The sequence below is a fragment of the Rana temporaria genome, chromosome 12, assembly GCF_905171775.1.
Source record: "Rana temporaria chromosome 12, aRanTem1.1, whole genome shotgun sequence".
Lineage (NCBI taxonomy): Eukaryota > Metazoa > Chordata > Amphibia > Anura > Ranidae > Rana > Rana temporaria.
Window position 1 is genome coordinate 104862884 of NC_053500.1, and position 24184 is coordinate 104887067.

Here is a 24184-nt window from a genome sequence, read left to right on the forward strand (position 1 = left end):
CTATGGAACTCCTTACCCCAAACTATCCGTCTATCTCCTTCTCTTTTAGCTTTTCGAGGATCCCTGAAAACCCTCCTCTTCAGAGAAGCCTATCCTACCCACACCTAACAACTGTATTTTAACTTTGCCCACCTGATCACCCCCCACATCTACTACCCTCTGATCCACTTCACCCTCCCTTCTAGATTGTGAGCTCTAACGAGCAGGGCCCTCTGATCATTCCTGTATTAAATTGTATTGTAACTATAATGTCTTCCCTGATGTTGTAAAGCGCTGCGTAAACTGTTGGCGCTATATAAATCCTGTATAATAATAATAATAATAGTAACCATAGTAACACCATACTACTCTGTGGAGATGATCAGGATCTTTTTATTTTTAATTTACACCTTATGATTATCTAATAAAAATAACAAAATATAACATAAATATATATATATTTACAAGTCATTACATCCACGTTGTATATAGACAAAGAAAACGTCAGACCTATAACATCTGCATCTAGTAAACAATCAATCTGGGAAATATATATATTTTTATTTTATTTATTATATTTTGTTAATTTTATTAGATAATCATAAGGTTTTAAAAAAAAAAAAAAAATCCGGATCACCTACTGAGAGTAGTATGGTGTTACTATGGTAACGCTGTATTAAATACTGTGTGCAAAAAAAAAAAAGGTAATAAAGAAAAACAAATATTGAATTTTTTTTTTAATCACCGTAATTAATTTTACCATTATTAGTTAATAATTACAATGATATTATTGTTTCTTTTTTTTTTATTATTATTTTTAATATTGTCATCAATATGTGCTTTTTTTTATGCTACAATTATTATAAATCATTATTTATTAATAATCCTTTTTTATTGGTAATATTCTTCTTATTATTACTAATATTATTAGTGTATTCATATTTACAATAATAATAACATCATTCATAATAAATTATAATAAAACAAATCAAACATACAGAATTATTACATTTTATAATATTACACTAATATAAAATACGGGATTATCTCTGAATAACGATAAGGAATTTAATGACATAAAATAATATCTAATAATAAAAGGAATTGATCGAATTGATCGGCTGCAAGGGAGACCAATGATTGTTTACAGACACAGACACAATTTTCTCAGTGCTGGTCATGTGACCTGCAGTGTAAAAATAGCTGCACACAGAGAGAAAACAAAACATTCTGTTACCATGGTGACCTGCATTGTGAAAATAGAACTTTGTGATGTCACAGCTGCTGCAGCAAATAAATAGCCTGCAGGGGGAGGAGCTGTCAGTTGACAATAGGTCTTCACAGCAGAAGCATCTCTCTTGCAGAGCTCCTGACTGATTGATTTGTATTTCATCACATTATCTCCAGTGATTGGAATTCAGAGTCGATTGATTGATTGGCATTAATTGTCTAATCATCTATTACTAGTACTTGGCATTTCCTGCCAGTTATTTTCTACAAGCAAAAATGAGGAACCAAATCCTTGTTATGATTGTTTCACTGTTGCTCTCTTTGGGAGTACAGAGAAATACCATCTTCCAATCCCCAGAGGTCCACATGGATCAGGAGGGGCCCTCAAATGTCATCCGAGGGCCCCCAGAGGAGGGGATTGTGCAAACACAGCAGCCAGCGAAGATTCCGCTGATTTTTAAAATTCTTTATCCATGGACTGTCCCCAGAGATGTCATCAGTGGGGCCCCAGAGATCCCAATGGAGGAGGAGAAGGGGCCAACAAATGTCATCAGAGGGCCCCCAGAGGAGCTGATTGTGGAAACTCTACAACAGCCAGCAAAGATTCCGCTGATTTTTAGGATCCTGTATCCATGGGCTGTCCCCAGAGATGTCATCAGAAGGGACCCAGAGACCCGCATGGAGCAGGAGGGGCCCACAAATGTCATCAGAGGGCCCCCAGAGGAGCTGATTGTGGAAACTCCACAACAGCCAGCGAAGATTCCGCTGATTTTTAGGATCCTGTATCCATGGGCTGTCCCCAGAGATGTCATCAGAAGGGACCCAGAGACCCGCATGGAGCAGGAGGGGCCCACAAATGTCATCCGAGGGCCCCCAGAGGAGGGGATTGTGCAAACACAGCAGCCAGCGAAGATTCCGCTGATTTTTAAAATTCTTTATCCATGGGCTGTCCCCAGAGATGTCATCAGTGGGGCCCCAGAGATCCCAATGGAGGAGAAGGGGCCAACAAATGTCATCAGAGGGCCCCCAGAGGAGCTGATTGTGGAAACTCTACAACAGCCAGCAAAGATTCCGCTGATTTTTAGGATCCTGTATCCATGGGCTGTCCCCAGAGATGTCATCAGAAGGGACCCAGAGACCCGCATGGAGCAGGAGGGGCCCACAAATGTCATCAGAGGGCCCCCAGAGGAGCTGATTGTGGAAACTCCACAACAGCCAGCGAAGATTCCGCTGATTTTTAGGATCCTGTATCCATGGGCTGTCCCCAGAGACGTCATCAGAAGGGACCCAGAGACACACGCATGGAGCAGGAGGGGCCCACAAATGTCATCAGAGGGACCCCAGAGACCCGCATGGAGGAGGAGAACATGAAGAGGACGGAGCAGCCAGTGGAGGAAACAGTCGAAGGAAATGAAAATGACCCTCTAGAACCCATCAGCTGGTTTTTATTCCTGACCCATCCTCCAATCTGGTTTAGCTTGGCAGTCCTGATAACGTTTCTGATTCTGAAATACATCCTGCGCCAATATCACCTGGCCAGAATATTAGGACGTTTTATGATGTTCCAGGAGCTAATTGGATTGATTTATTTACTGATCGATATCTGGAACAGACGGGGGCCAGTCTTTGAGAACATAATTCTACCCCTCTATTTAAATGCTGGTGATTGGGACCAGCGGGTGGTCACTGGGCTCTTGTCAGTCTGGTCCAAGGGGTGGGTGGCCCTAGACAACACAGTCCCACCCGTCCTTATTAATATTGTTACTGAGCACCGGTCAGAATGCTTTCTGGGGGTTATCACCATGCTGGTGGTGCTGCTCCTAATATGTTTCAAGCCATTCTACCGACTGCGCCGACCAACAAGTAGCAACATCATCCCACCACCGAGTGACGCCATTTCCCCAAGTGACGTCATCTTACCAGCAAGTGATGACACCATTCCACCAACAAGTGACGTCATTATACCAGCAAGTGATGACACCATTTCACCAACAAGTGATGTCATTATACCAGAAAATGATGACACCATTCCACCAACAAGTGACGTCATTATACCAGCAAGTGATGACACCATTCCACCAACAAGTGACGTCATTATACCAGCAAGTGATGACACCATTTCACCAACAAGTGATGTCATTATACCAGAAAATTATGACACCATTCCACCAACAAGTGACGTCATTATACCAGCTAGTGATGACACCATTTCACCAACAAGTGACGTCATTATACCAGAAAGTGATGACACCATTTCACCAACAAGTGACGTCATTATACCAGAAAGTGATGACACCATTTCACCAACAAGTGACGTCATTATACCAGCAAGTGATGACACCATTTCACCAACAAGTGATGTCATTATACCAGAAAATTATGACACCATTCCACCAACAAGTGACGTCATTATACCAGAAAGTGATGACACCATTTCACCAACAAGTGACGTCATTGTACCAGCAAGTGATGACACCATTTCACCAACAAGTGACGTCATTATACCAGCAAGTGATGACACCATTTCACCAACAAGTGACGTCATTATACCAGCAAGTGATGACACCATTTCACCAACAAGTGACATCATTATACCAGCAAGTGATGACACCATTTCACCAACAAGTGACGTCATTATACCAGCAAGTGATGACACCATTTCACCAACAAGTGACGTCATTATACCAGCAAGTGATGACACCATTTCACCAACAAGTGACGTCATTGTACCAGCAAGTGATGACACCATTCCACCAACAAGTGACGTCATTATACCAGCAAGTGATGACACCATTTCACCAACAAGTGACGTCATTATACCAGCAAGTGATGACACCATTCCACCAACAAGTGACGTCATTATACCAGCAAGTGATGACACCATTCCACCAACAAGTGACGTCATTATACCAGCAAGTGATGACACCATTTCACCAACAAGTGACGTCATTATACCAGCAAGTGATGACACCATTTCACCAACAAGTGACGTCATTATACCAGCAAGTGATGACACCATTCCACCAACAAGTGACGTCATTATACCAGCAAGTAATGACACCATTCCACCAACAAGTGACGTCATTATACCAGCAAGTGATGACACCATTTCACCAACAAGTGACGTCATTATACCAGCAAGTGATGACACCATTCCACCAACAAGTGAAAATGCAGCGAGCGCCATGGAGGAGACGGCCTTTCCCATTCAAGGCGTCGCACCTCCTCAGGATTACCTACGTGCCCCGCTACGCCGGCAAATGAAGAGATGTAGACACGCAATGGCGGTCAGTCAAGAAACTTTTTTCCTAGGGATCACAGCAACGACATCGCACAGAATGGTGGTCTCCACTCACTACTGAGTTCCCTTATGTCACCAGTGACCGATGACATCTATATACTCAGAAATATCTTCCCACGAAAGAGTGACATCACCCCTCCGAGTGATGTCATCATTCAACCACCAAGCAAAAATGCAGCGAGTGCCATGGAGGAGATGGTCTTTCCCATTCCCAGCGTTGCACATCGTAGGAAAAATGTGGACAGCTCTATGGAAGAGACTGACGTTCCCGTTTCCAGAGCCACACCTCCTCGAGCTTCCCTTCGTGCTAGGCTAAGCCAGCGTATAGAGAAGCTCAAATCAAAAACGGTGGGCGGGCACAGGAATATCTTCCCACGAAAGAGTGACATCACCCCACCGCGTGATGTCATCATTCCACCAACAAGCGAAAATGCAGCGAGCGCCACAGAGGAGACTGACTTTGCATTTTACCGCGTCACATGGCGTAGGAAAAATGTGGACAGAGCTATGAAGGAGACGGCCTTTCCCATTCCCAGCGTCGCACCTCCTAGGGATCACAGCAACGACATCCCACAGAATGGTGGTCTCCTCCCACTACCGAGTTCCCTTATGTCACCAGTGACCGATGACATCAATATGCTATTGGATTCTGGCATTGGCCAACAAAGGGCAACACTGGCTGTTGATCCCAATGTTGAAACTCGTAGTAATCAGACCCGTCTTCACCTATGGCAATTATTCCAGCTAGTGAAGAAGCGCAAGGCAACCAAGGAGGACCGCCATTAAACCGGATCTTTACTTTTCATAGCAGGCGTAGTTATTTTGTTTTTGTAGTGCAGTCTGAGGGACCCTCCCAGGGACCAGGTACAGCTGTACCAACACAGGTCCCTACACTGGTGGCGGCTGCCACTCCAGTAACCGGAGGGTCCTCCCATCAGCCCTCCATTTACCTTTCCGCAGCTTCTGCAGTAGCTTTAAGGCTAATCAAAAATACATTCTAAAGAGAAAGGTAGAACCAGGGGGAGGGGGAGCATGGAAGAGGAAGAGAGGGAGGAAAGGAGAGGGGGTGGGAAAGGGGAGGTTGGAGGAAAGAAGGGGAGTGAGGGTTGGGGGGAACCCCCACACCCCTTCCTTTTCCCCAACCCCCCTTTCCCTCCCCTCCTCCTTTCCTCCCTCTCTTCCTCTTCCATACTCCCCCTCCCCCTTCTTCTACCTTTCCCTTTAGAATGTGATATTTTTGATTAACCTTAAAGCTTAATGTCTACATTTCCACTCTTGGCAACTCTTGGATATGAGGCGGCTTTCGGAGGACTCTGTTCGGTTCCCCCCGGGCCTAGCAGGCCGTTTACCACCAACATCTCAGTCACTTTTTTACAGGTGATTGATTATGTTTGATCAATGTATTGGCTATGGCTATAAGGAGAGGTTGGAGGCCGATATGTTTTTAAGGTGTGTGTTGGACCGGCTATGGGGAGGTTGGAGGCCAGGGCCGCTGATAGAAATCATGGGCCCCCTGTACAGCCTACCTGACGGGGCCCTCTTCAGCTCAACCCCTGGTCCCGCCTTTAGCTCCACCCCTGGCCCCGCCTTGAAACTGTCTCTGCAGCACGTTACGGGATTGGCGGCATTGGTAGGCACCTGGAGCAGAGAAACGGGGGGGGGGGGGGGGAATAAAAAGAAAAAAAATGAAAAGGGGGATTGCCATCCGGGGCCCTGGGGACCTTTAATAATAATATATATCTATATATATATATATATATATATATATATATATATATATATACACATATATGAAATAAAAAAATATATAAAAATGTATTAATTTTTTTATAAAAAAAAGGGGTATTTTCATCCCGGGCCCTGGGGAACCCCGTACCCCTAAGAAAAAAAAATTGTCCCTTTAATAAAAAAAAATATATATTAGAAAAAATATATATTTTTTTATAAAAAATAAATAAAAAAAGGGGGGTTGCCATCCGGGGCCCTGGGGGCCTTCGGACCCCTGGGGACCCCCGGACCTCTAAATAAAAAATAAAAAAAAATGGCCCTTTAATAAAAAAAAAAAATAAAAAAAAAAAGGGGAGTTGTCATCTGGGACCCTGTGGGCCTCCAGGCCCCTGGGGACCTCCAGACCCCTAAAAAAATAAATCAGCGGCCCTGTTGGAGGCCGATATGTTTTTAAGGTGTGTGTTGGACCGGCTATGGGGAGGTTGGAGGCCGGTATGGGAGGAGTCTTTCCAGCTTTCTTTGCTGGAGAAATGAGAACTCTTCCCACTAGTGAGGTCCTTCATGGAGAAGTCCCAGGCCTCACTCACACGGGGTGTATGAATCTGTACCCTGTATGGGGGCTGCAATTACCCCAAGAAGGACATCCATGTGGGTTCAGTTGCGCGGACGCACCTTAGGTGCGTTCGGGGGCCGTGCACTGGCACCCACACAGATGTCACATTGGGAACAGCCGCTGCACCCCAGATGACAGCAATGGGACTGCCTACACGGGATGCTGGGAACACATGTGCATCCCTGTTCCGGTAAACACGGCCCTCCCATGGGGTACGGATTATTACCCCCCCGTGAATGAGGCCTAAGTGTGAATAGAATATTTATCTCCATTGTGTTGCTAATTTGGGGACCACTGTACCCCTCTTTATTGTTATTTGGGGTGTTTTATTATAGGAGTGTTATATATTGTAGATTAGGATAAGTTTTAATTTCTTCTGGAGGAATTTTGAGTGGACATAACTGATGTACCCCGCTCAGCGGGGGCGGGCCTTAGAGAACAGAGGCCGCATATGGGCAGCACAGAGGCTTAGTGGTGAGCCTTGCAGCACTGGGGTCCTTGGTTCAAATCCTGACCAGGACACTATCTGCATGGAGTTTGCATGTTCTCCCTGTGCTTGCGTGGGTTTCCTCTGGGTTCTCCGGTTTCCTTTCACACTATAAAAGACATGCTACTCTCTTTCTTTCCTTCACTTTCTCTCTCTTTCTTCCCTTCCTTCTTTCACTCTTTTTTTCTTTCCATCATCTCTATTGGACATCACTGATGTACCCCGCTCAGCGGGGGCAGGCCTTATAGAACAGAGGCCGTATATGGGCAGCACAGAGGCTTAGTGGTGAGCCTTGCAGCACTGGGGTCCTTGGTTCAAATCCTGACCAGGACACTATCTGCATGGAGTTTGCATGTTCTCCCTGTGCTTGCGTGGGTTTCCTCCGGGTTCTCCGGTTTCCTCCCACACTAAAGACATGCTACCTTTGCGTTGGTGGTGCAGTGGTTAGCACAGCTGCTTTCTAAGCAGAAGACCCGGGTTCGATTCCCGGCCAATGCCATCTCCAATACTTGGAGTCCTCAGAGAGAAAAGCGCTATACAAGGTCAGTGCTGAGTAGATTAGCGGTGGAATAAAGAATATTCAGATTCCTATGACTTCGGCTACTTTCACACTGAGGCACTTTGCAGGCGCTATAGCGCTAAAAATAGCGCCTGCAAAGCGCCCTGAAAGAGCCGCTTCTTTTACTCCAATGTGAAAGCCTCGAGTGCTTTCACACTGGAGCAGTGCGCTGGCAGGACGCTCAAAAAAGTCCTGCCAGCCACATCTTTGAGGCGCTGTAGGAGCGCGGTGTAATACACCGTTCCTAAAGCACCCCTGCCCATTGAAATCAATGGGCAGCACCGCTGAACAGCGGGCGGTTTGAACCCTTTTTTGGCTGCTAGCGGGGGTTAAAAGCACCCCACTAGCAACCGAATAGCGCCGCAAAAAAATTACGGTGCAACGCCTCAGTGTGAAAGTAGCCTTAATGATGAAGCTGTGTGGGTGCAGAGGAGGGGAGGGGGCAACTAACACAAGTTAACCACTTAAGGACCCCTTCACGCCGATATACGTCGGCAGAATGGCACGGCTCGGCACATCCACGTACCTGTACGTGGCCCTTTAAGCCCAGCCGTGGGGTCGCGCGTGCACGTGACCCGGTCCGAAGCTCCATGGCCGCGGGACCCGCGCTGAAGAACGAGGAGAGCTGTGTGTAAACACAGCCTCCCCGTTCTTCACTGTGGCGGCGTCATCGATCGTGTGTTCCCTGATATAGGGAAACACAATCAATGACGTCACACCGACAGCCACACCCCCCTACAGTTAGAAACACAGATGAGGTCACAATTAACCCCTTCAGCGCCCCCCTAGTGGTTAACTCCCAAACTGCAACTGGTATTTTCACAGTAAACAATGCATTTTTAATGCATTTTTTGCTGTGAAAATGACAATGGTCCCAAAAATGTGTCAAAATTGTCCCAAGTGTCCGCCATAATGTCGCAGTCATGAAAAAAAAAATCACTGATCGCCGCCATTAGTAGTAAAAAAAATAAAATGAATAAAAATGCAATAAAACTATCCCCTATTTTGTAAACGCTATAAATTTTGCGCAAGCCAATCGATAAACGCTAATTGCAATATTTTTTACCAAAAATATGTAGAAGAATACGTATCGGCCTAAACTGAGGGGAAAAAATGTTTTTTTTATATATATTTTTGGGGGATATTTATTGTAGCAACAAGTAAAACATATTGCATTTTCTTTTTCGAAATTGTCGCTCTATTTTTGTTTAAAGTACAAAAAATAAAAACCGCAGAGGTGATCAAATACGACCAAAAGAAAGCTCTATTTGTTAGGGAAAAAGGACGCCAATTTTGTTTGGGAGCCACGGCGCACGACCGCGCAATTGTCAGTTAAAGCGCCGCAGTGCCGAATCGCAAAACCTGGCCTGGGCATTTAGCTGCCTAAAGGTCCGGGGCTTAAGTGGTTAAGCAGGGCTTTTCAGACGCTAGCGGGGCAATTTTGTCTCCCGCTAGCGGCTGAAGAAAAGGTTAAAAACTGGCCGTGTTGCAGCGCTGCCCATTGATTCCAATGGGCATGGGGCGGTTTAGAAGCGGTGCAGAGATCGGGAAATGTCTCCCTGGCTGTGATTAGCGCAGCGCCGTGCACACTTCCTGGCGGGCTCTGCACGTGTACCATGCGAACACGCCGGAGCTCATCCTTAGTTACTAGCTGTGGTCACACTCCAACCTCCCCATCATACCATACAGGGCAGCTGCGGTTCGTCCATAGAGGTCATTGCATGAATCGATGTTATTGTCGCCGCTGCCGCTGGTCTATTCAGATGGCCGGAACTTGAGCGCCGACCACCTGAATAACGGCAGCTGGTTGGCTGTGCGGAAGTGCCTATCAGAGCCAGCGGCTTTCCGAGTACAGCCCTCAGCCTTCCAAAAGCTTATCCAGGGAACGTACCGGCGGTGCGTTCCCTGGATAAGACTGACAGGCGTCTCAGGCAATCAGGTTGGCCGGTTCTGGCTATCGGTAACCTGATTGGCTGAAGCGTCATCGAGGGCGGGAGAAGACATCGAGGGACGTGGATGGCTGACTCCAGTAAAGGTAAGTGCCGGGGGGGGGGGGGGGAAGGGGCATTTTACAGGGCACAGCGGCGATGAAGGGCACAGTAACATCAATGGGCACAGCGACGACAATGGGCACAGTGGGGACAATTGGCACAGCGGCATGAATGGGCAGAGTGGCGACAATTAAAGGGCACAGTCACAGTGACATCAATGGGCACTGTGGCGACAATTAATTGGCACAGTGGCGACAATTGATGGCACAGTGGCTGCGTTTGATGGCATTGCACAGTGGCTGCGTTTGATGGCATGGCACAGTGGCTGCGTTTAATGGCATGGCACAGTGGCTGCGTTTGATGGCATGGCACAGTGATGACAATTGATGGCACAGTGGCTGCGTTTGATGGCATGGCATAGAGGCTGCTTTTGATGGCATGGCACAGTGGCTGCATTTGATGGCATGGCACAGTGATGACAATTGATGGCACAGTGGCTGCCTTTGATGGCATGGCACAGTGGCTGCGTTTGATGGTATGGCACAGGGGTGCCAATTGATGATGGCATGGCACAGTGGTGCGAATTGATGATGGCATGGCACAGTGGCTGCATTTGATGGCATGGCACAGTGGTGCGAATTGATGATAGCATGGCACAGTGATGACAATTGATGGCACAGTGGCTGCGTTTGATGGCATGGCACAGTGGCTGCATTTGATGGCATGGCACAGTGATGCGAATTGATGATAGCATGGCACAGTGATGACAATTGATGGCACAGTGGCTGCGTTTGATGGCATGGCACAGTGGCTGCGTTTGATGGCATGGCACAGTGGTGCGAATTGATGATGGCATGGCACAGTGGCTGCGTTTGATGGCATGGCACAGTGGTGAGAATTGATGGCACAGTGACTGCGTTTGATGGCATGGCACAGTGGCTGCATTTGATGGCATGGCACAGTGATGACAATTGATGGCACAGTGGCTGCGTTTGATGGCATGGCACAGTGGCTGGGTTTGATGGCATGGCACAGTGGTGCGAATTGATGATGGCATGGCACAGTGGCTGCGTTTGATGGCATGGCACAGTGGTGCGAATTGATGGCACAGTGACTGCGTTTGATGGCATGGCACAGTGGCTGCATTTGATGGCATGGCACAGTGATGACAATTGATGGCACAGTGGCTGCGTTTGATGGCATGGCACAGTGGCTGGGTTTGATGGCATGGCACAGTGGTGCGAATTGATGATGGCATGACACAGTGGCTGCGTTTGATAGCATGGCACAGTGGTGCGAATTGATGGCACAGTGGCTGCGTTTGATGGCATGGCACAGTGGCTGTGTTTGATGGCATGGCACAGTGATGACAATTGATGGCACAGAGGCTGCGTTTGATGGCATGGCACAGTGGTGCGAATTGATGATGGCATGGCACAGTGGTGCGAATTGATGATGGCATGGCACAGTGGCTGCGTTTGATGGCATGGCACAGTGGTGAGAATTGATGGCATGGCACAGTGGCTGCGTTTGATGGCATGGCACAGTGGTGCGAATTGATGGCACAGTGGCTGCGTTTGATGGCATGGCACAGTGGCTGCGTTTGATGGCATGGCACAGTGGTGCGAATTGATGGCACAGTGGCTGCGTTTGATGGCATGGCACAGTGGCTGCGTTTGATGGCATGGCACAGTGATGACAATTGATGGCACAGTGGCTGTGTTTGATGGCATGGCACAGTGGTGATAATTGATGGCACAGTGGCTGTGTTTGATGGCATGGCACAGTGGTGCGAATTGATGATGGCATGGCACAGTGGCTGCGTTTGATGGCATGGCACAGTGGTGCGAATTGATGATGGCATGGCACAGTGGTGCGAATTGATGATGGCATGGCACAGTGGCTGCGTTTGATGGCATGGCACAGTGGTGCGAATTGATGGCACAGTGAGGCTGAATTTTTTTTTTCTGTTTGCGCCCCCCCAAAATTTTTGAGCACCAGCCGCCACTGATACAGGGTTAATGTCCCTCTATGGTATGTAATGACATATGGACGGGTTGGCCCCCCCCCCCCCCCTCCATATCAAATTTTCTGGCCGAAAATCATTCAGGCTAATAGATATTCGTTAGATCCGGTAAGATCAAGTGGTTTTAACGTTAGATCTCACATCATTTCAGAGATATTCCACATACAAATAGATATACGCCTACCAGCGTGACTGAGCTTAGGTCATTTCTAGGATTCTGCTCTTATTGCAGAAGATTTGTCAAGGGATTTGCTGAAATGTTGACCTTGATCTGGCGAAGTCTGTCAGACCAACTGGAGGATCCAGAAAACCCAGAGAGTCCGTCCAGTAACAATGGACTCCGAAGTGTGAAGAGGTTTTAGGCAGCTGAAGTGGAGCCTAACAACCGCTCCAGTCCTGGTCTATGCAGAGCCAACCAAGCCATACGAGCTACACTTTGACGCCCAGGTCCATCATTACCACAGGGCAAAACGGGGAAGCTGCCCAGGGCCCTTTCACTGTTTGAGGCCCAAAGCAGAGCTGTTCGTTAAGCCCGCGTGCTGCCTGCAAATCGGCCTTGATCCCCACACACATCCAGACAGTCTGTCACTTTCATTGGCGGCGGTGGAGCGCGCACAGTTTAACAGTCAGGCCCCGTACACACGACCGAGGAACTCGACGTGACAAACACATCGAGTTCCTCGGCGAGTTCAGTGTGGAAGCCGCCGAGGAGCTCGGCGGGCCGACTTTCCTCATTGAACAACGAGTCCGACGGCCCGACGAGTTCCTCGACGGGTTCCTTGCTGAAAAGTGTACACACGACCGAGTTTCTCGGCAGAATCCAGCTCCGACCGAGTTTCTGGCTGAATTCTGCCGAGAAACTCGGTCGTGTGTACGGGGCCTCAGTGTTAGTGCTGTATTTTATTGATCGAGGAGTGGGCCGTGGGTGGGCGGGGCCTTGAGCTCCACTGATGCTCTGGCCCCGCCCCTTGCTATGCGTACACTGTGTGCGTTTGATGGGCACAATGTCAGCTTTCCTGCCCTCTTGCTGCTACTGGTGCAAGCAATACATTGCTACTCCTCCATAAAAAAAGGCCTAAATAGGAAAGTAAGCAAAACAAAAGCAATCCTCTTACTAAAGAATACTTTCACCCTATGTTGGGGTGAAGAGCAAAATTACATTGGGGGGAGCCCAAAAAAAATGTTTGCCCAGGGTCCAAACCATATTAAAGACGGCCCTGTTGACGCCAGTCAAGATGGTTTAGGGGTGGTTCTATGTCAAGAGCATGATGGCCATCTACGGCCTGTTGCCTACATGAGTCAGAACGAGAAGAACTACCCCATGCACAAACTTGAGTTCATGGCCTTGAAGTGGGCGGTGCTGGATAAGCTGAGGAAGTTTGTGATTAAGACCGACAACAATCCTACCACCAAGTTGGACACCACGGGTCACAAATGATTGGCTACTCTATCAGGGTTTATTTTCAGCCTTAAATAAGACGCGGATGCTTTGTCAAGAAGGCCCCATTGTTCCAGAGACCCTCCAGAAGAATAGGCCCATCTGACACCTGAAGTGGTAGGAGCCTTATGTCAAGGAACAGAACATCAAGCTGGAGGAGGATCCAGGGCCGAAGACGTTGGAGTGCGAGCCGCTGGTGTCCCCAGATGTTATTGCAATGTCAGAGATGAAGGTCTGCTCGAAGCTGTCAAAGACCAGTTGGAGGACCGTCCCTGTAGCTTGGCATTGAAGGCCTTGGAGAGCCAACGCCCTGACTTGCTCCTCACTGACTCCCCAAAGGAAACCTGTCTGCTACACAGAGGGTGGGAACGGTTTCTGGTGCACCAAGGGTTGATCTACCGAAAAATTGCAGCTATTCTGATCTGAAAAACATAGGGAGACAGTATTAACTGCCCTACCCGACAACTATGGCCACCTAAGGCCCAAGAGGACTTTTAACCTGGCGAGGGACCGGTTCTACTGGCTCTGCATGCGGGCTGAAGTTGAGGACTATTGCCACTCCTGCTTCAGATTTATCCAATGGAAGACTTTGCCTCAGTGCATTGTTAGTTCACTTACCTTTTCCATCCATTTCCCTTGTAAATGTTTTTTTTCTTTGTTTTCTTTGTCTGAATTTCTCACTTCCTGTTCCTCCACAGTAAGGTGTTCCGTAAGCTGTTCTAAATGACTTTCCACCGCTTGGATGATGGTGGAAAGCTTACTGAGGAGAAACAGGAAGTAAGAAATTCAAACAAAGAGAAAACACATTTAGAAGGGAAATGGAAGGAAAAGGTAAGTGAACCAACAATGCACAAGCTTAAAGGAACCAATTTAGAAAATAAAAGACGAACCTTTACAACCCCTTTAAGCCACAGGTTACTCTCCCTATAGTGTGATGTTCGGACGGTGGGCCCGGCTGCCAGTAGACTTTGACCTCAAGGTACGAGGGCAGGACCTACAGCCAGATGACAAGGTACTGCTGAGAAACCTGGGTGTCCATGAAAAGCACAAGTTGGCTGACCGCTGGAAGTCACAGCCCTATGTCATTTGCAAGCATCTGCCAGGATTCTCAGTATATCAAAGCTGGCCAGAGGGAAGCACAGGCCCGCTGAAGACTTGGCATCGCAATCATCTTTTGCCTCTGTCAGAAGCAGTTCATGTGCCACCACAGACAGATTTACAGTCCACACCAACGGCCTCTCAAAGATCCCAGCCAGTGACTAGATCTCAGTCTGTACCCCTTGCTGAAGATGAAAACAGCGAGGCAGGACAACCTCCCCTCCTATAGTAATTGGTGGGATGTTCCTCTGCCAGGGTTATATGCAGATGCAAATTGTCTGGTTTCCTGTGCACACTAAACTTTTTTTTTTCCGTGTGTATATTAAAAGCATATAACACGTCATAGACTCTTTACCTCCTTTGGTGGAACAAAGGTTCTTTGGTGGGGGGAGTGTGCAGCGGGGGCTGCTCTGTCACCCATGGTCCTGCACCTCCCGCCAGCAACCGTCGGACTGAATAGACACTGACACAGGCACTCACTGTCAGTCCCTGTGAGGGATTTCTCCCCCTCCCTCTCCTCTTCCTTGAGTGATGAGCGGCGCTCATTCACCGGCATCCCGCCCACTATGCTCTCTTCTCTGTGTCCCTATTGGCAGGGTGAGGGAGCCAATCAAGCGTCAGCAGAGGACCACGGGACTTGAAGTCTCATCACAAAATGGCACCATTGATTTATACAGTGGGCAGAGCTACTACTTTTGCTTTGTAAGAAGGGGGGCTAGCTAAAGACTTAAGCTTGTTGGTCTGAGGAGAGATCACCATGAGGCAGGAAGATGAACAGAGGTGTGAGGAGAGACTACAGGCATTCGCTAGAGAACCATCCAAAGACGGTTCCAGAGACCCTCCAGAGACAGTTGTAGATGGATGTACCTTCTGTACCACCTAATATCCCTATTTCTATGTGGAATATCTTGGAAATTATGTGAGATCTAACGTTAAAACCACTTGATCTTACCAGATCTAACGAATATCTATTAGCCTGAATGATTTTTGGCCAAAAATATTGATAAGGGGGGCAAGCCCCCCTCATTAGTCCTTGTACACACCCAATATCTGTATTTGTATGTGGAATATCTCTGAAATGATGTGAGATCTAACGTTAAAACCACTTGTTCTTACCGGATCTAACGAATATCTATTAGCCTGAATGATTTTCGGCCAGAAAATTTGATAAGGGGGGGCCAACCGTCCATATGTCCATGCATATGTACCACCTAAAATCTATTTTTTTTATGTGGAATATCTCGGAAATTATATGAGATCTAACTTTAAAACCACTTGATCTTACCGGATCTAATGAATATCTATTAGCCGGAATGATTTTTGGCCCAAAAAATTGATTAGGGGGGGCCAGCCCCCCCGAATTAATCACTTAATAAGTGTCTAATTATGTGAGATCTAACGTTAAAACCACTTGATCTTACCGGATCTAACGAATATCTTTTAGCCTGAATGATTTTTGGCCAAAAATATTGACAAGGGGGGGGGCCCCCCTCATTAGTCCTTGTATACACCCAATATCTGTATTTGTATGTGGAATATCTCTGAAATGATGTGAGATCTAACGTTAAAACCACTTGATCTTACCGGATCTAACGAATATCTATTAGCCTGAATGATTTTCGGCCAGAAAATTTGATAAGGGGGGGGCCAACCCGTCCATATGTCCATGCATATGTACCACCTAAAATCTATTTTTTTATGTGGAATATCTCGGAAACGATGTGAGATCTAACGTTAAAAGCACTTGATCTTACCGGATCTAATGAATATCTATTAGCCTGAATGATTTTTGGCCCAAAAAATTGATAAGGGGGGGCCAGCCCCCCCTAATTAATCACTTAATAAGTGTCTAATTATGTGGGATCTAACGTTAAAACCTCTTGATCTTACCGGATCTAACGAATATCTTTTAGCCTGAATGATTTTTGGCCAAAAATATTGATAAAGGGGGGGCCAGCCCCCCCTCATTAGTCCTTGTATACACCCAATATCTGTATTTGTATGTGGAATATCTCTCAAATGATGTGAGATCCAATGTTAAAACTACTTGATCTTACCGGATCTAACGAATATCTATTAGCCTGAATGATTTTCAGCCAGAAAATTTGATAAGGGGGGGCCAACCCGTCCATATGTCCATGCATATGTACCACCTAAAATCTATTTTTTTATGTGGAATATCTCGGAAACGATGTGAGATCTAACGTTAAAACCACTTGATCTTACCGGATCTAACGAATATCTATTAGCCTGAATGATTTTTGGCCAAAAAGATTGATAAGGGGGGCCAGCCCCCCCTCATTAGTCCTTGTATACACCCAATATCTGTATTTGTATGTGGAATATCTCTGAAATGATGTGAGATCTAACGTTAAAACCACTTGATCTTACCGGATCTAACGAATATCTATTAGCCTGAATGATTTTCGGACAGAAAATTTAATAAGGGGGGGCCAACCCGTCCATATGTCCATGCATATGTACCACCTAAAATCTATTTTTGTATGTGGAATATCTCGGAAACGATGTGAGATCTAACGTTAAAACCACTTGATCTTACCGGATCTAACGAATATCTATTAGCCGGAATGATTTTTGGCCCAAAAAATTGATAAGGGGGGGCCAGCCCCCCTCATTAATCACTTAATAAGTCTCTAATTATGTGAGATCTAACGTTAAAACCACTTGATCTTACCGGATCTAACGAATATCTATTAGCCTGAATGATTTTTGGCCAGAAAATTTGATAGGGGGGGCTGATGACGGGTTAGCCCCCCAGCAAATAACTGTTAATATTGTTTCTTCTGTGTGAGATCTAACGCAAACAATGATTGATCTAACCTGATCTAACAAAGATCTAACAAACTGCATAAAAAAAAGTCAAAATTTCTTATATGGGGGGGCTAACCCGGCAGAGGTCAGAAGTAAGGGTGAGGACCCGTACACACGGCCGAGGAACTCGACGTGCCAAACACGTCGAGTTCCTCGTCGAGTTTAGGGATGAAGCCGCCGAGGAGCTCGGCGGGCCGCCTTCTCCCATAGAACAACGAGAAAATAGAGAACATGTTCTCTATTTTCTCGACGAGTTCCTCGGCAGCTCCATCGAGCCAAAAGTGTACAGACGACAGAGTTTCTCGGCAGAATCCGGGTTTGAGCGAGTTTCTCTGTCGTGTGTACGAGGCCTGAGGGTCAGGGTCAGGATGACAGCCATGGAACCTGAACATTCTACATCATGCCAGCATTGTGCGCTCCCATATTTCTACACTGACAGGTTCCCACCAAACACAGGTCAGTATTCTGCACATTCATTTGTAACATTTTTGTACTCAGTTACATAAAGAGTGTTATAAAATATACATTCATACAGAGTATTTAGGCCAGAAAATTGATAACATGTGCACAAAGATGAATAAAGTTTTTTTTGGAGTGCCATGACTTCTAGAAGCGGAACTATATCGCCTGAGCTCCAGTTGACAGGCGGACGGTATTCAGCGCTGCGCACTGTGAAGAGCAGGAAGGGCACGGAGGCCAATATGGCGCTGACCGGTGTGTTGCCGAGGCTCGGCCTGTTTCGGGTCACCGGGGTTCGGTATTGCTCCGGTTTTCGGAGTGCTTACAGCTTAGATAAACTGTACCCGGACAGCACAAGGCGGACGGCTGAGGTGAGCGGGCGGGACTAAGAAAGCGAGTGACAGCTTGCTCCACCAATGAGGGAAGAGAGTGTGACATTGTGGAATCCATAGAGACCCCAGACCTTGTGTTCTGTCCTCTTCAGACCTCAGTACATAAGTGAACCATTTCTAGCATTAGTCAAATATAAGGCATCAGAAGATTTCCTGAAGGCAGATTCTCATTTATTCATATGTGTGGTGTGTTATGGTCATGCAACGTGTATGGCGAATGCATCAAATTGGATCTATTCGGAATCGTACACGCCTGGGGTGCGGTGGTGATCTCAGGTGTGCTGGGATCCCGGTCTGAACCTACCCGAGCGATCCCGCCAGGAAGCTGTCGCTACACAGAGCCAATCATAGGTATCGGAAGCATAACCCCACCATCCCCCAATGAACACATGCAGCTGTGGAACACCTTGGCCACAGATGATTGGCTCAGGACAGGTGACTGCTTCTGGCAGAAGAGCTCAGGCTGGGATCACCACTGCACCCCAGAAGTGTTGAATGCTGATCAGCACAAGGACACATACAGAACCTTTGCTTGCACAGAACCCTATCAATGGTACCAAGTTGCACTGAGTATACATCATAGTACTGGCAATTAGAGATGGGTTTGGGATCTCACCTACCCAATCCTGCCAGGAAGCCGACACTGCACATGGCTAATCACCGGTAGGGATGAGCTCTGGCGTGTTCGCACAGTCCACGTGCAGAGCCTGCCAGGAAGTCGGCGCTGCGCTAATCACAGGCAGGGAGACATATTCCCGATGCTCGGCTGCAGAGATCGGGAAATGTCTCCCTGCCTGTGGTAAGCGCAGCGCCGTGCACACTTCCTGCCGGGCTCTGCACGTGGACTGTGCGAACACACCGGAGCTCATCCCTAATCACAGGCAATGAGACATTTCCTGATCTGTGCAGCTGAGAACTGGGAAATGTCTCACTGCCTGTGATTAGTGCTGTGCAGTGTCGGCTTCCTGGCGGGATCGGGCAGGTAGGATTTTTGCACACTGAGCCCATCTCTACAAATTTGCTTGGAATCTAGGAGCCAGCTAAAAAAGTTAGGAGCCAGGAATGCACCCTGTCCCGCCGAACTCGCGCGCAGAAGCGAAGGCATATGAAAGCGGTGTTCAAACCACACGTGAGGTATCACCACGATTGGTAGAGCGAGAGCAATAATTCTAGCCCTAGACCTCCTCTGTAAATCAAAACATGCAACCTGTAGAATTTTTTAAACGTCGCCTATGGAGATTTTAAAGGGTAAAAGTTTGTTGCCATTCCACGAGCGGACGCAATTTTGAAGCATGACATGTTGGGTATCAATTTACTCGACGTAACATCTTTCACAATATAAAAAAAAACTTGGCTAACTTTACTGTTGTCTTTTTTTTTAATTAAAAAAAATATATTTTTTCCCAAAAAAGCGTGCTTGTATGACCGCTGCGCAAATACGGTGTGACAGAAAGTATTGCAACGACTGCCATTTTATTCTCTAGGGTGTTATATATATATATATATATATATATATATATATATATATATATATATATATATATATATATATATATATATATATATATATTTCTATTATGATAATAATGTGTTTGGAGGTTCTAATTAGAGGGAAGGAGATGGCAGTGAAAACAGACAGGGGAAGCTCCATTAGCATTGCTGGTTGTCTTGTCATACCAACGGCCACCACAAGATGGTTCCAGATGGAAGCATAGGCAGCAAAGCTGCGGCCTCATTTACCGGCCGGCATGGCCCGACGTGATCACGCAGCGGGGGCGCACAGAGACACAGGATACCCCAGCTGTGCCACGCCAGGTCGCTAATTCTAGTCGCAATTGTGACCTGGTGCCTGGGGTTTGTCGAACCCTGCACTAATTGGTCAGTGCAGCCATATGACCATGCTGACCAATGAGAAGCACATCTCGGGTTTCATCTTTAAGTAAGGTGCCTCAGAAGAGAGAAGCGCTTCCCAATGGTGCATACAGTCGTATGGCTTTGCTGACCAATGAGTGCTTACAATTGTGAGCATTATGATGGATACTCACTCCGGGGCTGAGTATTGTGCTATACAGGCTGTAATACCGGCAGCATGGGGCATCACACCCGGTATGGGAAGCTAGTTTCAATTAAGTAAAAAATATGTCCACGTGGCTCTGGGACTAATTGCTTCATCGGGTAAGTAAGACGGGCCTTAGATGGTGCAAATCTCTTTTCTGCAACCATAGGTCCCCCATCAACACAGACGGCGCTGACAGGGGAATCCCTCCTGCAGAGCAATTGTCTGCTCTCAGCAGGGGAATCCGTCCCCACCAGGAGTAGACAGAAATTACTGCTAGTGGCTATAGCAAGTGAATCTGGCAGGCTGGTCGTTCAATCAATCGCTTAACTTGGCACATTCAGCCTGCCCACACACAGTTCAAATCTCATCCGCTTCCCACTGCGTCTATGTTCGGCCCTACTGGCCAGCAGTAACTGTGTGAGCAATCTAGATAAGAAATGTTCCCTTTCGGATTATTGAAGTTTTCTGAATCTTGATTGCTCACACAGTTCCTGCTAGCCAGTAACCTCCTTATCCAGCAGTTAGCTTCCCTGCATAGATGCACACAGGAAAGCCCTATTTTGAGTCCATTCAAGTTTCTGATTTTAACTGAAGCCCCGATGAAGGGAGTTTTTTTCTGACCCCCTGAAACATGTTGATAGTTGTTTTTAGTTTAAACTAATAAATGAATTTGGACTGTTTTCTCCTTTGGTCTGGCGCTCCTTCCTTTGGGGGAATAGTTTTTTTTTTCTGTTTTGTGGTGTGTGATCCAGAGGGGTGGCCAAGATATTATGTGTTCACATTTTTTATTTTTCTCGAACGTACCCTTTAAGGCGGTAGGTGGCAGCTGTTTAAAGTGGCTTTTGGTTGCAATGTGTGAGGACTCAATACAGATCTTCATAGGACAGCAGGCTGGCTGTAGTTTTAAACCAATCGTTTTAACCAATAAAATCTTTTATTTTGTGTGTTTGCAGGAAAACACTAAGGATTACAGAGACATACCTGTTGGTAAGTAGACTTCGCTATTTGAGGCAAACTCTAGTTTTTAGAAAAAAAAATAGTTTCCAGATCATTTAAAGCGGAGTTCCGGCCACAATTTCACTTTTTAAATATAAATACCCCTGTAATACACAAGCTTAATGTATTCTAGTAAAGTTAGTCTGTAAACTAAGGTCCGTTTTGGTAGGTTGTTACAGCATTTAGACACTTTATAAAATAGAAATTGACTGGGGCCATCTTAAGTGTGGGCATCATGAAGCCAGACTGTATGACTTCCTGGATTTCAGCCTTGCAGATCTCGCACATGCTCAGTGCTGCACAAGCAGTGTCAGATCAGGTTTCAGCACCTGTGCTGTCCAAGTCACATGATTCTTTGAGACTGGGGAGTGCACAGACTCCTGGAAAGTTACACCCACTACATTCCCAGGAGTCTGTGCGGTGTAGGTTAGGAAGCATTAAGCACCTAGGTGCAGGAAGAGGGAAGATTAACTATTCTGCCTAGCAACAACACTTTGAAGGCATCTAAAAAAATAATATTTTTTCGTAAAGGACTAATGACATTTTTTTAAAACTACTGATGTAATGTTATATTTATGGGTGGAACTCCACTTTAAATACATTACAATGTTTTTTTAGTAAACCTTCTTGCAGATCGTTCACTTGCAGTTGTCTGGATGAAGGCTAAACCTATGCACCTGTGGTGGGCTCTGCAATAAGTACTATTGCTGTTTCAAATCAGAGGAACTGCCATAGCTGGCTGCAAATCTTAATACATATCATGTTCTAATGACATTACAGCCTAACTCCAGCCACATTTTATTTCTGTCCGTAACCCCAATGGGTACATTTCGAGGGTAAATCTCCAAAACGTAAGGTTCTGGGCTTTAAATTTACATGTAAACATCAGTCAAATCTTACTTCAGATAAATTCAGAGTGCTGAAAATAGCGATGTTATAGGCCTAAGGCGTGACATAGATGCAAGGTGCCATTGTATTGGGACTCCTCTGCTGTCAGGATACATCGATCAGCAGCTGCAGCGGGCTGATCAACAAAAGATTTCCAACAGTCCCATTTGTCAGGAATCAATTGTTAGATTCTGTCAAGAATCATCCCATAGATGGATAGAAATTTGACCAGTCCCTGCTGAATTTTGATCCATCTATGGGCAGCTTAACGGCAGCAAAAATAAATGAGGAAGGTTTAAAAGTTTTTAGTCAGGTTTCTGTTTCCGTCTTTGTGAGGGAGAGTTCCTTTAAAGGATAAGTTCACCTTTTGGAACATGGTACATGTTCCACCCATATTTAGGGTGGAACATGTAACATGTTTGAGCAGCTGCTGCTCCACCCACCAGGCCATGTCATTCATTCACAGTTCTGTGAATGGGAAATTACAAGTCCCAACAGCTTTTGTGGCTGTCGGCTTGTAGTTTCAACAAACTACCATGACGCCATTGATCGCTCTGGTAGTTCACTCATTCTTTCTGTCAGTGTGTATCTGTCTGTCCGTACGAGGTATGAGCAGACAGTTACACTGAGGCCGCGTACACACGGTCGGTCAAAACCGATGGAAACGGACTGAAAGACCGTTTCATCTGTCCAAACCGATGGTGTGTGCTCCCCATCAGTCATCCTTCGGTTAAACATTTTAGAACTTGCTTTAAAATTAAACCGATGGACGCCTAACCGATAGGTCAAAACCGACATTTGGTATGCAAAAGCATAGATTAAAAACCCGCGCATGCTCAGAATCAAGTCGACGCATGCTTAGAAGCATTGAACTTCATTTTTCTCAGCACGTCGTGTTTTACGTCACCGTGTTGGACTCGATCGTTTTTTTTAACTGATGGTGTGTAGGCACATCAGACCATCAGTCCACTTCATCGGTTAACCTATGACAATGGTCCTTCAGACCCTTTTCTTCTGGTTAACCTATCGTGTGTACCAGGCCTTAGAACACACCCAGGGAATACATTTAACCCCTTGATCGCCCCTGATGTTAACCCCTTCCCTGCCAGTGTCAATAGTACAATAATAGTGCATATTTTTTGCACTGATCACTGTAATAATGTCACTGGTTCCCAAAAAAGTGTCAGTTAGTTGTCCGATCTGTCCACCGCAATATCGCAGTCCCACTAAAAATCGCAGATCACTGCCATTACTGGCAGTTCGGACCGTTCTCATCGGATGGACCGACCGTGTGTACGCGGCCTGAGAAGTCTGCAGAGTCCTGCATGGCACCTGCGATCTGCTAATTGCGGATGCAATGCTTTCCAGGCTCCAAGTAAAAAAATAATAAAAATGATTGTACATTTTTTAACCTGCAAAAAGATGTGCAAATTATTTTTTTTTTTAAAAAGATGAACTTATCCTTTTAAAGCCTAATTCCATGTTTCCTGGCCCAAACTATTTTCTTTACTAACATGTGCTTACTGGGAGAGCTGTATAAACTGTTTGTTGCATCAGCTACATACAATATACAGCACTGTGTTCCTGGAAGCGGTACGGAGACTTCCTGCCCAGTTTTTGAAACAAAATCAAGTCAGATTGACCGTAGCTCAGCCATTCACAGGAAGCTTTGTATTCTATAAATGAATACAAAGCTTACACTGATTGGCTGAGGTGCAGATTGTGACGTCATCCACATGCCTCTCTGTGTCTGCCATTTAGAGGAAGCTCCGTATTCTCGCCGCCAGAACACATCACTGTATATAGTTTATACTGCAAGTTAGCAGACACATCTGTTGGTGAATTAAATAGTTTTTTTGGGGCAGCTTGTCCCAAATTAACTATTTAAAGTCATAGTAAACATGGCGTTGGCTTTATGTTCTTTCCTAAGGTCTTATTTACACCTATGCGATTTAATTCACATTAACCAGCTCATGTTAACCACTTAAGGACCCCTTCACGCTGATATACGTCTGCAGAAGGGCATGGCTGGGCATAGGTACGTACCTGTACGTTGCCTTTAGGAGCTTAGCCGTGGGGTCTTAACACACCTTCCCCGTTCTGTGTGG

At 46.2% G+C, this 24184-nt stretch overlaps 1 protein-coding gene and 1 non-coding gene across 3 annotated transcripts in view; both read left to right on the forward strand.

The window, feature by feature from the left end:
- Positions 1–7764: 7764 nt before the first annotated feature.
- On the forward strand, positions 7765–7836 carry TRNAR-UCU. Its single transcript has one exon. It is a non-coding gene; the product is annotated as a tRNA-Arg (tRNA).
- Positions 7837–17872: 10036 nt separating this feature from the next.
- MRPL58 (mitochondrial ribosomal protein L58) overlaps positions 17873–24184 on the forward strand; it is a 30118-nt gene continuing 23806 nt past the window's right edge. For both annotated transcript variants that reach the window (XM_040330067.1, XM_040330068.1), the window contains exons 1-2: positions 17873–18112; positions 21146–21179. In XM_040330067.1, the coding sequence (XP_040186001.1) occupies positions 17882–18112; positions 21146–21179 (265 nt within the window). In that variant the 5' untranslated portion in view covers positions 17873–17881. The remainder of the gene's footprint in view (positions 18113–21145; positions 21180–24184) is intronic.